Source organism: Ascaphus truei, chromosome 7 (assembly GCF_040206685.1).
Source record: "Ascaphus truei isolate aAscTru1 chromosome 7, aAscTru1.hap1, whole genome shotgun sequence".
NCBI classification, from domain to species: domain Eukaryota; kingdom Metazoa; phylum Chordata; class Amphibia; order Anura; family Ascaphidae; genus Ascaphus; species Ascaphus truei.
Window position 1 is genome coordinate 33,193,427 of NC_134489.1, and position 14,252 is coordinate 33,207,678.

Genomic DNA, 14,252 nt, shown 5'->3' on the forward strand with positions numbered 1-14,252 from the left:
CTGTTACTGTTAACTCTGGATCGCTCAGGCCTTGCCATATGGTGGAGTGCACCCCCCTTCCCTCCCCCTCTCCCCATTCCCTTTTCCCAAATGTCTATTTTATGTGTAATAAAAAATTCACACCATAAAAAATTAAAAAAAACCTGACCATGGCCCTTGAGGACTGGAGTTGGCCATCCCTGGTCTAAACAAGAGCTGCTCCCCTCTGCACAGAGCCAGCGTATTAAGGGTTAACATTTGCTTGTACTTTGTGGAACTTCAACCCCACCCACTGGAATGTTAATGAGCCAAGAGGATACAAAGAACTTTGTATTCACAGCTGCAATTAATCTCAACCACCCCAGTGTACATCTGCGTTGCCCCAAAGGCGGACAACGTTTGACGCAGCCGCAGGGCAGCCAAAGGGTGTGAGCCGTTTGCTGCCCTTCGCTGATGCTTGGTGATGTTAAATCAGCTCTATGTCAATCTGAAACTCACAAGCATTTTATTCCCTGTACCCAATTTTCCAACTCTATCTGTCCATGAAATGTCTATGAAGTGACTGTTTAACCCTGTTCTTTTAATGTAACCATGTATTTTTATAACTCTGTGCCCAGGACATACTTGAAAAAGAGAGGTAACTCTCAGTGTATTACTTCCTGGTAAAACATTTTTATAAATAAATAAACTTTTCTGTATAAACAATTCACGCAGAAGGAAAATGCACATTCACAATGTAAAACGATTTTAAAAGCATGTTATAACACATGCAGCATCAGAACGGGCAGGTCCCGTCCCGGCTCTAGGGAAGAATCTCACCGCCACCTCGTACGGACTTAGCGACCTGCAAAGAACCTAAATGTTTATCACAAGTGTGACAGGTCACAGGGGCCATTCAGTCACATGTTGGTTGTAGTGTTGGAGTTACAACTATAATATTATTAAATGCCCTCTTTTATCCCCCTCTCGCTCTCTTGTTTCCAATATTCCTCTGCCCTTCTGCCCTCTCTTCTTCTGACCTCCTGTCCACTGCCCTCCTGTCCTCCCTTCTTCTGCCCTCTCTTCCTCTGCCCTCCTCTCCTCTTCCTCTGACCTTCTGTCCACTGCCCTCCTGTCCTTTCCTTCCTCTGCCCTCTTTTCCTCTGCCATTCTGCCCTCCCTTCTTCTGCCATTCTGCCCTCCCTTCTTCTGCCATTCTGCCCTCCCTTCGTCTGCCCTCCTGTCCTCTCCTCCTCTAACCTCTTGTCCTCTCTTCGTCTGCCCTCCTGTCCTCTCTTCGTCTGCCCCCCTGTCCCCTGCCCTCCTGTCCCCTGCCCCCTGCCCTCCTGTCCTCTGCCCTCCTTCACTTTGTGTCCTCTTACCTTCTGTTTCCATTCACTTATTGTGTCCTCGCTCTACCCGTTTCACCCTTGTCCACAGCACTCCTCTATCCTCTCTTCTTTCCTACCCTCTCTCCTTCTGTTTGCACTTGTCTTTATTATATACCAACCCCCCTCTCCTTTTTTGTATGTGACTCATTGTCAGCCAGATGGATTAAACATCAATTCAAATCTCAAATAATAATCTTTTCTCTAGTGGGATTTGAACTGTGTTCAGAGTCCTTACTACGCCTTTCCAAAAAGCTTGGTATTCATTGGATTCCATTTATTCCAGGGCTCGTGTGGTTCTTGCTGGGCGTTCAGCAGCATCGGAGCTCTGGAGTGCCAGATGAAACTGAAGAAGGGCAAGCTGGTGTCTCTCAGCCCACAGAACCTGGTGGATTGTTCACGCAACTACGGAAATCATGGCTGCCAGGGGGGATACATGACGGCTGCCTTCAAATACATCATTACTAATGGTATTGAGTCGGAATCCACCTATCCATACCAAGGAAAGGTAATAATAACCTTCTGTGTCCGATGACATTGAAACATAGGATTTGATGGCACATAAGAACCACATGGCTTACCCAGTCTGGCCATTTTCCTGTTTTAAAACCTTAGATCCTATATGATCTTTGGCTATCTATTTATATTTAAATCGAATCCACCACATATTTTAATCTCCTTACCATTTTAGCCACTTCTGTGTCTGGGTGGGACCACCCTTTCCATGAAGAAGGACTTCCCCTCCATCTTCAGAGCAGGACCTCTTGCCCTAGCTCTCCCCTTTCCCTGAAAGATGCTTCTCTCCTTTACCTTGTGGAAGCCCCATATATATTGGAAGAGACAGGGCACTGTTTTAGAAGCCCGATCTCTAATTTATTTACGTTCTTCTGGAGATGTGATCCCCAGAGCTGAACACCGATCGTACCAATAATCTTTATGTGGCATCACTACCTCTCTCTGCTTCAAATACCATTCACTAAACACCCTGCTGGGTTTCCCCATTGCTTGCCTGTTTTTAAGTCAGTTTAACTGCTCAAGGGCACCTGCGAGGTTAGGAAAGCTCTATACTGTTTAATTAGATCTATGAAGAACTCATGTTGGTCCATTAAAAGGTAACACAAACTGAAACACATCTACATTTTTCCAGGACCAATACGGCCACCTGAACTTTAATTTAGATTAGCATGTTTCGTAGAAAAGTCCAAGCTAAGGAACCTAGCCAGGATTTTGCACTTGATCCCCCAGAGGATCTTACTACGCTTGTCCATGCCTTTGGTTCCTCACACCTGGACTACTGCAATGCTGCACCGGCTGCCGCTGGTGCAGAATGCTGCAGCCAGGTTTTTAACTAACCAGACCCATTCTTGCCACATGACACCTGGTCTCCGTTCTCTGCACTGGCTGCCTGTAAAATGGCGTATTTATGTCAAGATTGGCATTACATGACCAAGGTCCCAGAAATCTAAGGGAACTTATAGTTCCCTACACTCCCATTCGCTCACTTCCATCTGCAGATGAAGGACTCCTAACAGTTCCCAGAATCACCCTAACTGCCAGGGCTACCGAGAGGAGAGGACAGCCGGGGCCGGTGTCCCGGGCCCGGCGGCTTAGGGGTGCCGGCTGGCCAGCGCTGCAAATTTCTCCGGACCTCTGGCCACGCCCTGCTGCCAGTCGTGGCCGGGCCTCCGGCTCTCAGCTGCCTGCAGGACCTTTCCTCTCTCTGTCCCACGTCGCCGAGCTTCCACTGCCAGCGTGCGACTGGGGTCTCTGATGTCAGCGCGCTGGAAGTAAGCTTGGCCCAGCTTCTTGTGCACCGCGCGCTGACATCAGAGAGCCCAGTTGCGTGCCGGCATTGGAAGCTCGACAGCGCGGGACAGAGAGAGGAAAGGAAAGTCATATACACTGTGCATATATATATACATACACACACACATACACACACACACGGAAATATTACTGTATGCTCATCTGCATGTCTTAGACAGGTCTGCAACCCCGCCTTTCCCCATTATCACCCAGCACACAGCACTTCCACTGCAGCAGGGGATTCTGGGAAATGACATGCAAACAAGCACACAGTGCCACCTTTTGCTTCAAAACCATTCAACATGGTTCCCCTATAGGCTTAAGCTTGCTGCATGGTCACAGCTTTGAGCACAGTCAGGGTTAAGATGCATAGCCAGTAAACCCACCCACAGACAGCCGTTTCAACCTTAATGGGTCTCATCAGTGTGGGGTTGGTTATACTGGCTATGCAAAAATGAAGCAAGGAGGATAGGTTTTTACCATACTTAGTTAAGTTATAGTGGGTAAAAAAAAGTGACAAAAACCCTCCACAGCAAAGCATATAGCAAATGGAAATATTACTGTATGCTCATCTGCATGTCTTAGGCAGGTCTGCAACCCCACCTTTCCCCATTATCACCCAGCACATAGCACTTCTGCCAGCCCTATAACTGCCAGATGAAATAATTTCGTTCTGTCCTTGCACTGCACACTGTAGCTCAGATGAATCTTCTTTTTATGATGGAACTCTTAGGCCGAGTCCATAGACGGACAGGCCGTGCTGAGGCGTGCGGACGCTCCGCGCTGAGCCCCTGCATCCTCAATGAGGATGCCTTGAGAGGGGGCTTACGCGAGCGTCCGCAGGCGTGCTGACGAGTTGGAGGTTTCAGCCGAGCGCCAAGCTGTTTTTCAGCGCGCTGTCGGCTGAAAACCACCAATCACAGCACAGCAGTGTCAACGTCACGGCGCCGTGACATTGACGTCAGTGCGTCGCGGGCGATTGGCCCAGCGACGTCACTGCCCCGCCTCCAACCACCTCCCCCCGGCTCCCTTCGCGCACGCTGGCTCGCCTGCAAGTCCTTGCAATCGCGCTGACTGAAGCAGGCGAGCCTCAGCGTTAGCGCGCATCCGCTCTCCCCACCCCTCTATGGCCCGGGCCTTGGATGGAACTGATGAATCTAACTCTGAGACTGACTGCATGTGCAACAAAATGTCATCTTTCCCCACTTGACACTCGCATAACTAGACATATGTCAGGCCAAACTGTTCACATCTTTGAAGTTCTGACTGTTTGTATACATCCTGGAGGGCATCTCCCCAGGGTCCCTTAGAAGCCAGGCCTTCGGTTATATGCATACCTGCCCCCTGGAATGGTGGGTCATAAACTAGCAGGGTGAATCTTTGAATTTATCCTGTCCCCTGCCTGCCATGTAAATCCCCCCACCTCACATAACTGTAACCAACACAAGGGCCATGCCCGTTTATGCATTTACACACATGGTACTATTAATAAAATCATTACAGTCTGCATCTCTCTCTCCTAATCGTTTGCATACAAAAAATTAGAACATTGGGACATTCCTAACGAAAGTTATACCATTAATTGGATACGCTTTTTGATCTGGGCTTTAAATGGTATCTTCCCCATCCCAAGCGTACTTCTCCAATTAACCCCTTAAACTGCAGTCAGCCCTAGACTGCAGAACTGACACTTTAAACAAACATTTGATGACTCGGGGTTTACTTTGCCGGGCAACCTGCCTTTAATTGATGGCAAAGATAATGTGTCATCGTCACAATAACTTAACTAAGTATGGTATATATACATATGTAACGGATTTTCTGGCCTAGCCTGACCCACCCAATCTCACATGGGCCCCTGTGGTCTAACCAGTCCCCATTACAGTGTAGTGTCTGGTGGTGCACCTGTTGGCAACAGGACTCCTGAGTCTCCCGCATGATGTTGTGTGGGGATTGCCAACCCAGACAGGCAGCTGAGGTAGTGTGCATGAGTCCTACCTATATCCAGTGCAGCGCCTCCACCTCATCAGGATCCCTGCGTCCGCAAGGGGATGATTCTGATGAGGAACTCCTTCTTGGTGATGCCTTCCCCTGCTGAGTAATTCCAGACTCACACAGTGAAGTGTCTTTATTCAAGGTCATCTTTATTGGCATGGTGGTATGGACTAAGGGGAAAAGGGAAGAGGAAGGAGAGCTCCCGCATCAGCTAAAGTATAATATACAAGTAGTGAACAAGTCAAAAGGACCGAACACCGGTGCAAAAGGGGACTAGAGTGTAAACAGAAAAACAAAACAAAAGATTCCCCCTGGAATGCACTCGGGTCGATGAGTACGAATGATATGGTTAATACATTAAAAACCTTTAATCACGTATATAGTAATAAAAATAGTTTGTAAAGAAGGGCATGGTACAGAAGGTCCAAGGCCAGCCCTTAATGACACACCAAAAGATCTTCCTGAACAATGACGTATGGAAGATAGTCAAATAGTGTTACATCAACTAACAATGGGCCAACTAACAAGATCAATCACATATGAAAGCCATCAGAATGGGGGACCCAATCATGGGTCATATACCCGTGTTACTAAAAAATCAGCAGTCTACAAATATAGGAGGCTTCTGATACTGAATCTGAGGAAGTGAAAAACTTGAGATAGTACAGTCAAAAAATACACACAGACCTACTTAATATAAGTGGCCCAAGCCAGGATGTAAATCTAAACGAAAAGACATGAAAAACACAAAAAAAAAAAAAGCCTGTCCTGTTGACAGATATCTCAGCAGCGCCTCCAAATGTAACGGATTTTCTGGCCTAGCCTGACCAACCCAATCTCACATGGGCCCCTGTGGTCTAACCAGTCCCCATTACAGTGTAGTGTCTGGTGGTGCACCTGTTGGCAACAGGACTCCTGAGTCTCCCGCATGATGTTGTGTGGGGATTGCCAACCCAGACAGGCAGCTGAGGTAGTGTGCATGAGTCCTACCTATATCCAGTGCAGCGCCTCCACCTCATCAGGATCCCTGCGTCCGCAAGGGGATGGTTCTGATGAGGAACTCCTTCTTGGTGATGCCTTCCCCTGCTGAGTAATTCCAGACTCACACAGTGAAGTGTCTTTATTCAAGGTCATCTTTATTGGCATGGTGGTATGGGCCAGCTGCCCCTCACAGCTATCAGCTTAGCCGCTCATTCCTTTGCTGCACTCCATCTGGAAAGTTCCTCCTCCTAATGGAGTTGCTTTCCACCTCTCCCCTTAGGGAGATTCAACAGCTTCTCTGTCTCTCTGCTCAGAGCTGCACAGACTCACAGCTAGCATGAGACTACTGCAACACTGTTGCAGACCTTCACGTGCCTCTCACTGAACAGAGGCAGCACAACAACAGGAAACTGAACTCCTAACTTTAGGCAGTTCTGTGTCTTATATCACCTCAGGAACAGGCACATCTCTGATGTCACTATGGGTGGACACCAAGCATGTTGTCACTTCCTTTGGGACATATGACACCTCACCAGGGTTTGAGGGCAAACCTCCATGATGACTACTGGCAATCCTGCATACTTACCAGGTTTACTGCCAGCATGAGAAAGAGATATGTACACCAATTTTACACATATCTACACATATATATACATATACACTGCTTACACACACAGGCACATATATACACACACACGTTATATATATATTAGCAAAAAATAATCACAAGGTGACCCCAATGTGTGTGTGTATATATGTGAGCGTATATATACATACATACACATTGATTTACAGTCAGAAAGCCGCTGAGTAAATAATTTGATGGGCAGCAAGAGTCCTCTTGTTGTGTTGAATATTATGTTTTCTCAGGAAACCTCAGTGTGTGGGGGGGGGGGGGTGCACATGTAATACCTCCTCTACTTACAACTTGGATTTTTCCTCTTATTCCCCAGGATGGACAGTGCCATTACAATCCAGCCAGAAAGGCTGCCGGCTGTACCAATTACAGGCAACTCCCCTTTGGCAATGAAGAGATGCTTAAGCAAGCCGTGGGCACAGTTGGTCCTGTATCTGTGGCCATAGATGCCACTAGGAAAACCTTTTACCTCTACAAAAGAGGTATGAGACAGGTGGTATGCTCAGCCCCTTTGGCAGCGAAGGGTTTTAATTGATATTTACTATTTTCTAAATGTACCATACGTACACCAAAGATGACCTTGGCGTCAGTGCTGTCTTAACGCATGGGCACGCTGGGCAGTTGCCCACGAGCATAGGGGCCCCATGCTAATCTATGCACAGACCACAATTTAACAGTCATTTTCCGATCGCCCGCCTCAACATTCAAATCTCCCGCTAACTCAGTAGAAGGAGAAAAATTCCGACTTGTAGCGGAGAGTTAGCGCTGCCCAGTGCACTGCTTTGCCCGGGGGCCTGTAATACTGTTAAGACGGCCCTGCTTTGTGTTGCAAAAGCATTTCTCTACACGGACTGAAAAGGTGTGATAAAGTATATGGATTATATTTGTATTATATGAGCATACACAGGCAAACTGCATTTATCTTAGGTTTGCCGGTAGTAAACGTGTAAGAAGTTATATTTCTAACAAGTGTTCATGTTCCCTTTGGCTGGTGGCAGGAGTATATTACGACCCACAATGCAGTAGCACTAAGACTAACCATGCGGTTCTTGTCGTTGGATATGGTGTCGATAAAGGAGTGGACTATTGGCTGGTCAAGAACAGGTAAGATTAAATAAAGTTATGGGGATGTGATTATTAAGCTATCCTGAAGGACAGGGGTGGCAATCTCCAGTCCTCAAGGACCACCAACAGGTCAAGTTTTAAAGATCTCCCTGCTTTAGCACAGGTGGCTCAGTCAAAGACTGAGCCACTGATTGAGCCACCTGTGCTGAAGCTGAGACTGGTGGAGCCATCCAGGCTGAAGCTGGGACTGATTGAGCCACCTGGGATGCAGCAGGAATATCCTTAAAACCTGACCTCATGGTGGCCATTGAGAACTGGAGTTGGCCACCCCTGTTATAGGATATTGGATCCCAACCATCATCAAGCTAGGTGCCCCCCAAAGCACTTTATCCCCAATTAGGTATATCTTGCGACAAAGCAAGATGAGCAGGGATGGGCTCTCCAAAACCTCTGCCTAAATTATAAATAAAATAAAGATGTCCTATTTCTTGGGTCATTGCTTCAGCGAAACTGCCTTCTTTATCTTTGTTTCAGTCAACCTGCTCCTGTCACTCTCTCTCTCCCTCTGTCTCTCCCTCTCCGTCTCTCCGATCTCTTCTCTTTATGTTACTCCACACCCTCCCTTTTTCTTTGTCACATTCTGTATGTCAGGGTGTATGACCATCCTGTCCCTCTTGGACGTCTCCTGTTTGCCTCATGCTACAGGACATAGTATGAAACTTGTATTTTGTATTTCAGCTGGGGCACATCCTTTGGTGACCAAGGGTACATTCGGATGGCCAGAAATCGCGGAAACCATTGTGGAATTTCAAACGACTGCGTCTTTCCGATTGTCGGCAACTAGCGTTTGAAGGTTGAGAGCAGCAATCCAGGCTACATCATTTATTTCCTTAAATTTACTTTTTGACCTTATTGAACATGACCTCTGCTGCCTTACAGCGCGGGCCTTCCTGGTTCAGGACATGTTACTCTCTGACATGCTGGCATTTGTGGGTGCTTAAAATGGCTGCTGACAGGAAGCTTCTTACAATGATCCTGATTGCCTCAAAGGGGGCTGATTAAAAACCCTACTAGAAGTAATCAAAAGTCCCCTTAACCTTTTTACAGCCGGAGGGGCCAATAATCCACTGAGTATAATTAACCGGTTATGTGCAGTAATCTTCAAATTATTTAGCACAAGTGATCAAATCTTTGAGTGGATTAATAAAACGGTCAGAATTGCTAAAAGTAGTAACCAATGTTTTACAAAATTGCTAAACATCAATAAATTGGTCCACTTTTACACACACTTAAGGTTTCCAGTTTGTTGTTTTTAGTAATAAAAATAGTTTGTAAAGAAGGGCATGGTACAGAAGGTCCAAGGCCAGCCCTTAATGACACACCAAAAGATCTTCCTGAACAATGACGTATGGAAGATAGTCAAATAGTGTTACATCAACTAACAATGGGCCAACTAACAAGATCAATCACATATGAAAGCCATCAGAATGGGGGACCCAATCATGGGTCATATACCCGTGTTACTAAAAAATCAGCAGTCTACAAATATAGGAGGCTTCTGATACTGAATCTGAGGAAGTGAAAAACTTGAGATAGTACAGTCAAAAAATACACACAGACCTACTTAATATAAGTGGCCCAAGCCAGGATGTAAATCTAAACGAAAAGACATGAAAAACACAAAAAAAAAAAAAGCCTGTCCTGTTGACAGATATCTCAGCAGCGCCTCCAAATGTAACGGATTTTCTGGCCTAGCCTGACCAACCCAATCTCACATGGGCCCCTGTGGTCTAACCAGTCCCCATTACAGTGTAGTGTCTGGTGGTGCACCTGTTGGCAACAGGACTCCTGAGTCTCCCGCATGATGTTGTGTGGGGATTGCCAACCCAGACAGGCAGCTGAGGTAGTGTGCATGAGTCCTACCTATATCCAGTGCAGCGCCTCCACCTCATCAGGATCCCTGCGTCCGCAAGGGGATGGTTCTGATGAGGAACTCCTTCTTGGTGATGCCTTCCCCTGCTGAGTAATTCCAGACTCACACAGTGAAGTGTCTTTATTCAAGGTCATCTTTATTGGCATGGTGGTATGGGCCAGCTGCCCCTCACAGCTATCAGCTTAGCCGCTCATTCCTTTGCTGCACTCCATCTGGAAAGTTCCTCCTCCTAATGGAGTTGCTTTCCACCTCTCCCCTTAGGGAGATTCAACAGCTTCTCTGTCTCTCTGCTCAGAGCTGCACAGACTCACAGCTAGCATGAGACTACTGCAACACTGTTGCAGACCTTCACGTGCCTCTCACTGAACAGAGGCAGCACAACAACAGGAAACTGAACTCCTAACTTTAGGCAGTTCTGTGTCTTATATCACCTCAGGAACAGGCACATCTCTGATGTCACTATGGGTGGACACCAAGCATGTTGTCACTTCCTTTGGGACATATGACACCTCACCAGGGTTTGAGGGCAAACCTCCATGATGACTACTAGCAATCCTGCATACTTACCAGGTTTACTGCCAGCATGAGAAAGAGATATGTACACCAATTTTACACATATCTACACATATATATACATATACACTGCTTACACACACAGGCACATATATACACACACACGTTATATATATATTAGCAAAAAATAATCACAAGGTGACCCCAATGTGTGTGTGTATATATGTGAGCGTATATATACATACATACACATTGATTTACAGTCAGAAAGCCGCTGAGTAAATAATTTGATGGGCAGCAAGAGTCCTCTTGTTGTGTTGAATATTATGTTTTCTCAGGAAACCTCAGTGTGTGGGGGGGGGGGGTGCACATGTAATACCTCCTCTACTTACAACTTGGATTTTTCCTCTTATTCCCCAGGATGGACAGTGCCATTACAATCCAGCCAGAAAGGCTGCCGGCTGTACCAATTACAGGCAACTCCCCTTTGGCAATGAAGAGATGCTTAAGCAAGCCGTGGGCACAGTTGGTCCTGTATCTGTGGCCATAGATGCCACTAGGAAAACCTTTTACCTCTACAAAAGAGGTATGAGACAGGTGGTATGCTCAGCCCCTTTGGCAGCGAAGGGTTTTAATTGATATTTACTATTTTCTAAATGTACCATACGTACACCAAAGATGACCTTGGCGTCAGTGCTGTCTTAACGCATGGGCACGCTGGGCAGTTGCCCACGAGCATAGGGGCCCCATGCTAATCTATGCACAGACCACAATTTAACAGTCATTTTCCGATCGCCCGCCTCAACATTCAAATCTCCCGCTAACTCAGTAGAAGGAGAAAAATTCCGACTTGTAGCGGAGAGTTAGCGCTGCCCAGTGCACTGCTTTGCCCGGGGGCCTGTAATACTGTTAAGACGGCCCTGCTTTGTGTTGCAAAAGCATTTCTCTACACGGACTGAAAAGGTGTGATAAAGTATATGGATTATATTTGTATTATATGAGCATACACAGGCAAACTGCATTTATCTTAGGTTTGCCGGTAGTAAACGTGTAAGAAGTTATATTTCTAACAAGTGTTCATGTTCCCTTTGGCTGGTGGCAGGAGTATATTACGACCCACAATGCAGTAGCACTAAGACTAACCATGCGGTTCTTGTCGTTGGATATGGTGTCGATAAAGGAGTGGACTATTGGCTGGTCAAGAACAGGTAAGATTAAATAAAGTTATGGGGATGTGATTATTAAGCTATCCTGAAGGACAGGGGTGGCAATCTCCAGTCCTCAAGGACCACCAACAGGTCAAGTTTTAAAGATCTCCCTGCTTTAGCACAGGTGGCTCAGTCAAAGACTGAGCCACTGATTGAGCCACCTGTGCTGAAGCTGAGACTGGTGGAGCCATCCAGGCTGAAGCTGGGACTGATTGAGCCACCTGGGATGCAGCAGGAATATCCTTAAAACCTGACCTCATGGTGGCCATTGAGAACTGGAGTTGGCCACCCCTGTTATAGGATATTGGATCCCAACCATCATCAAGCTAGGTGCCCCCCAAAGCACTTTATCCCCAATTAGGTATATCTTGCGACAAAGCAAGATGAGCAGGGATGGGCTCTCCAAAACCTCTGCCTAAATTATAAATAAAATAAAGATGTCCTATTTCTTGGGTCATTGCTTCAGCGAAACTGCCTTCTTTATCTTTGTTTCAGTCAACCTGCTCCTGTCACTCTCTCTCTCCCTCTGTCTCTCCCTCTCCGTCTCTCCGATCTCTTCTCTTTATGTTACTCCACACCCTCCCTTTTTCTTTGTCACATTCTGTATGTCAGGGTGTATGACCATCCTGTCCCTCTTGGACGTCTCCTGTTTGCCTCATGCTACAGGACATAGTATGAAACTTGTATTTTGTATTTCAGCTGGGGCACATCCTTTGGTGACCAAGGGTACATTCGGATGGCCAGAAATCGCGGAAACCATTGTGGAATTTCAAACGACTGCGTCTTTCCGATTGTCGGCAACTAGCGTTTGAAGGTTGAGAGCAGCAATCCAGGCTACATCATTTATTTCCTTAAATTTACTTTTTGACCTTATTGAACATGACCTCTGCTGCCTTACAGCGCGGGCCTTCCTGGTTCAGGACATGTTACTCTCTGACATGCTGGCATTTGTGGGTGCTTAAAATGGCTGCTGACAGGAAGCTTCTTACAATGATCCTGATTGCCTCAAAGGGGGCTGATTAAAAACCCTACTAGAAGTAATCAAAAGTCCCCTTAACCTTTTTACAGCCGGAGGGGCCAATAATCCACTGAGTATAATTAACCGGTTATGTGCAGTAATCTTCAAATTATTTAGCACAAGTGATCAAATCTTTGAGTGGATTAATAAAACGGTCAGAATTGCTAAAAGTAGTAACCAATGTTTTACAAAATTGCTAAACATCAATAAATTGGTCCACTTTTACACACACTTAAGGTTTCCAGTTTGTTGTTTCATTTCTTGCTATGTCTGAGCACAAATGCCAATCTGTAGCTAGCACATGGTTAAAAGAGATGGCGCTGTGTGCTAAGAGATGATGGGGAAGGGCAGGGTGGCAGACCTGGCTGAGACGTGGGAATGTGCTCACACGTGATATTTTTATTTGCTGTACATTGTACAGTGGAGGATTTTTGTCACTTTTTTTACCCACCATAACCTATATAATATACTAGCTGAGAGACCCGGCGTTGCCCGGGATGTAAATGCGTAATAGGTCGTATTATTTATAAATCGTGGAACAATAGGTGACTGTTTGTTGTAAAGGTTGGATAATAATGTTGAAAAGAAAGATGGAAGAAAATGTAATACGATGGTGGGCGGCTGAAAGGCAGAAGTGCGGGTGGGCGAAAGGCAGAGGCGGGAGGGCGGACGAAAGGCGTTGAAGGAGGGGAGGTGAGGTCGGAGGGGTGGTGGGGGGTGGTGAGGGGAGGTGAAGGGGGGCGGAGGGGAGGTCGGAGGGGAGGTGGGGATGGGTGGTGAGGGGGGGGTGGTGGGGGATGGGAAGGGGGGGCGGAGGGGAGGCGAAGGGGGGGCGGAGGGGAGGTGAAGGGGGGGTGAGGGGAGGTGAAGGGGGGGTGACGGGAGGTGGAGGGGGTTGCCGGGAGGTGAAGGGAGGGGGGGGGGGTGACAGGAGGTGAAGGGAGGGGGGGGTGACAGGAGGGGGGTGACAGGAGGCGAAGGGGGGGGTGGTGACAGGAGGTGAAGGGAGGAAGGGAAGGGGGAGGTGGAGGAGAGGAAGGGGGAAGCGGGAGGTGGGGGAGGAGGGGAAGGGGGGAGGAGAAGGGGGGAGGTGGGGGAAAGGGTGAAGGGGGGGAGGTAAGGGGGGAGGGGTGAAGGGGGAAAGGGGGTAAAGGTGGGGGAGGGGAAAAGGGGAAAGGTGGGGGAGGACTTACTGCACAAAAATACATTATATAACTCCTTTGTCGGGGGTTCTCTACTCCTGATCTCTAGATCCCCCTCCTCCTCCCCTCCTCCTCCCCCCCAACAGGTCAGGTTTTCAAGATAGCTCTGCTTCAGCACAGGTGGCTCAATCAGTGGCTCAGTTGAAGACGCGCGCTTGTTCGTCTGGCGGCACGTGCACCCGTTTCAGCCGCGACCTTTGGTCAGCGGTTGCGCTTGCAGTGAAGAGCAGGAGATCTGACAAGAGAGGGAGGAAGAGGGGGCGTGGCCATGACATCACGCAGCTGCTTCGTACTCATTGGCTGAATCGCGCTCTGTGACGTGGCCAATGCTCGGCCGCCGCACCAAAAATCTTTTGGCCAAGGTGATTGCGCCTTGTGCGCGCACTCACACACGCCGACTGGGGCCTGTTTGTGTTACATAGTTACAGAGTTAAATAGTTACATAGTAGATGAGGTTGAAAAAAAGACATACATCCAGCAAGTTCAACCTATGCTACAGTATATTTAGATGACAGATATATATCTACATACTCCTGAAGAAACCTCGG

At 47.4% G+C, this 14,252-nt stretch overlaps 2 protein-coding genes across 3 annotated transcripts in view; both read left to right on the forward strand.

Moving 5' to 3' along the window:
* LOC142498923 (cathepsin S-like) overlaps positions 1-9,118 on the forward strand; it is a 37,320-nt gene extending 28,202 nt beyond the window's left edge. For both annotated transcript variants that reach the window (XM_075607575.1, XM_075607576.1), the window contains exons 5-8: positions 1,633-1,854; positions 7,082-7,247; positions 7,764-7,869; positions 8,569-9,118. In XM_075607575.1, the coding sequence (XP_075463690.1) occupies positions 1,633-1,854; positions 7,082-7,247; positions 7,764-7,869; positions 8,569-8,674 (600 nt within the window). In that variant the 3' untranslated portion in view covers positions 8,675-9,118. The remainder of the gene's footprint in view (positions 1-1,632; positions 1,855-7,081; positions 7,248-7,763; positions 7,870-8,568) is intronic.
* A 1,580-nt stretch (positions 9,119-10,698) lies between these two features.
* On the forward strand, positions 10,699-12,733 carry LOC142498511 (cathepsin L-like peptidase). The gene is made up of 3 exons (XM_075606745.1): positions 10,699-10,862; positions 11,379-11,484; positions 12,184-12,733. Exons 1-3 carry the CDS (start codon positions 10,778-10,780, stop codon positions 12,287-12,289), a joined length of 297 nt encoding a protein of 98 aa, XP_075462860.1. The 5' UTR covers positions 10,699-10,777; the 3' UTR covers positions 12,290-12,733.
* The last annotated feature ends 1,519 nt before the right edge of the window (positions 12,734-14,252 follow it).

What these genes read in the sequence shown, in the direction of transcription:
- LOC142498511 (XM_075606745.1), top strand. Translation starts at nt 10,778, where the DNA reads ATGCTTAAGCAAGCCGTGGGCACAGTTGGTCCTGTATCTGTGGCCATA. An exon ending in CTTTTACCTCTACAAAAGAG is followed by an intron (nt 10,863 to 11,378) that starts GTATGAGACAGG and finishes GGCTGGTGGCAG; the next exon opens with GAGTATATTACGACCCACAA. An exon ending in TATTGGCTGGTCAAGAACAG is followed by an intron (nt 11,485 to 12,183) that starts GTAAGATTAAAT and finishes TTTGTATTTCAG; the next exon opens with CTGGGGCACATCCTTTGGTG.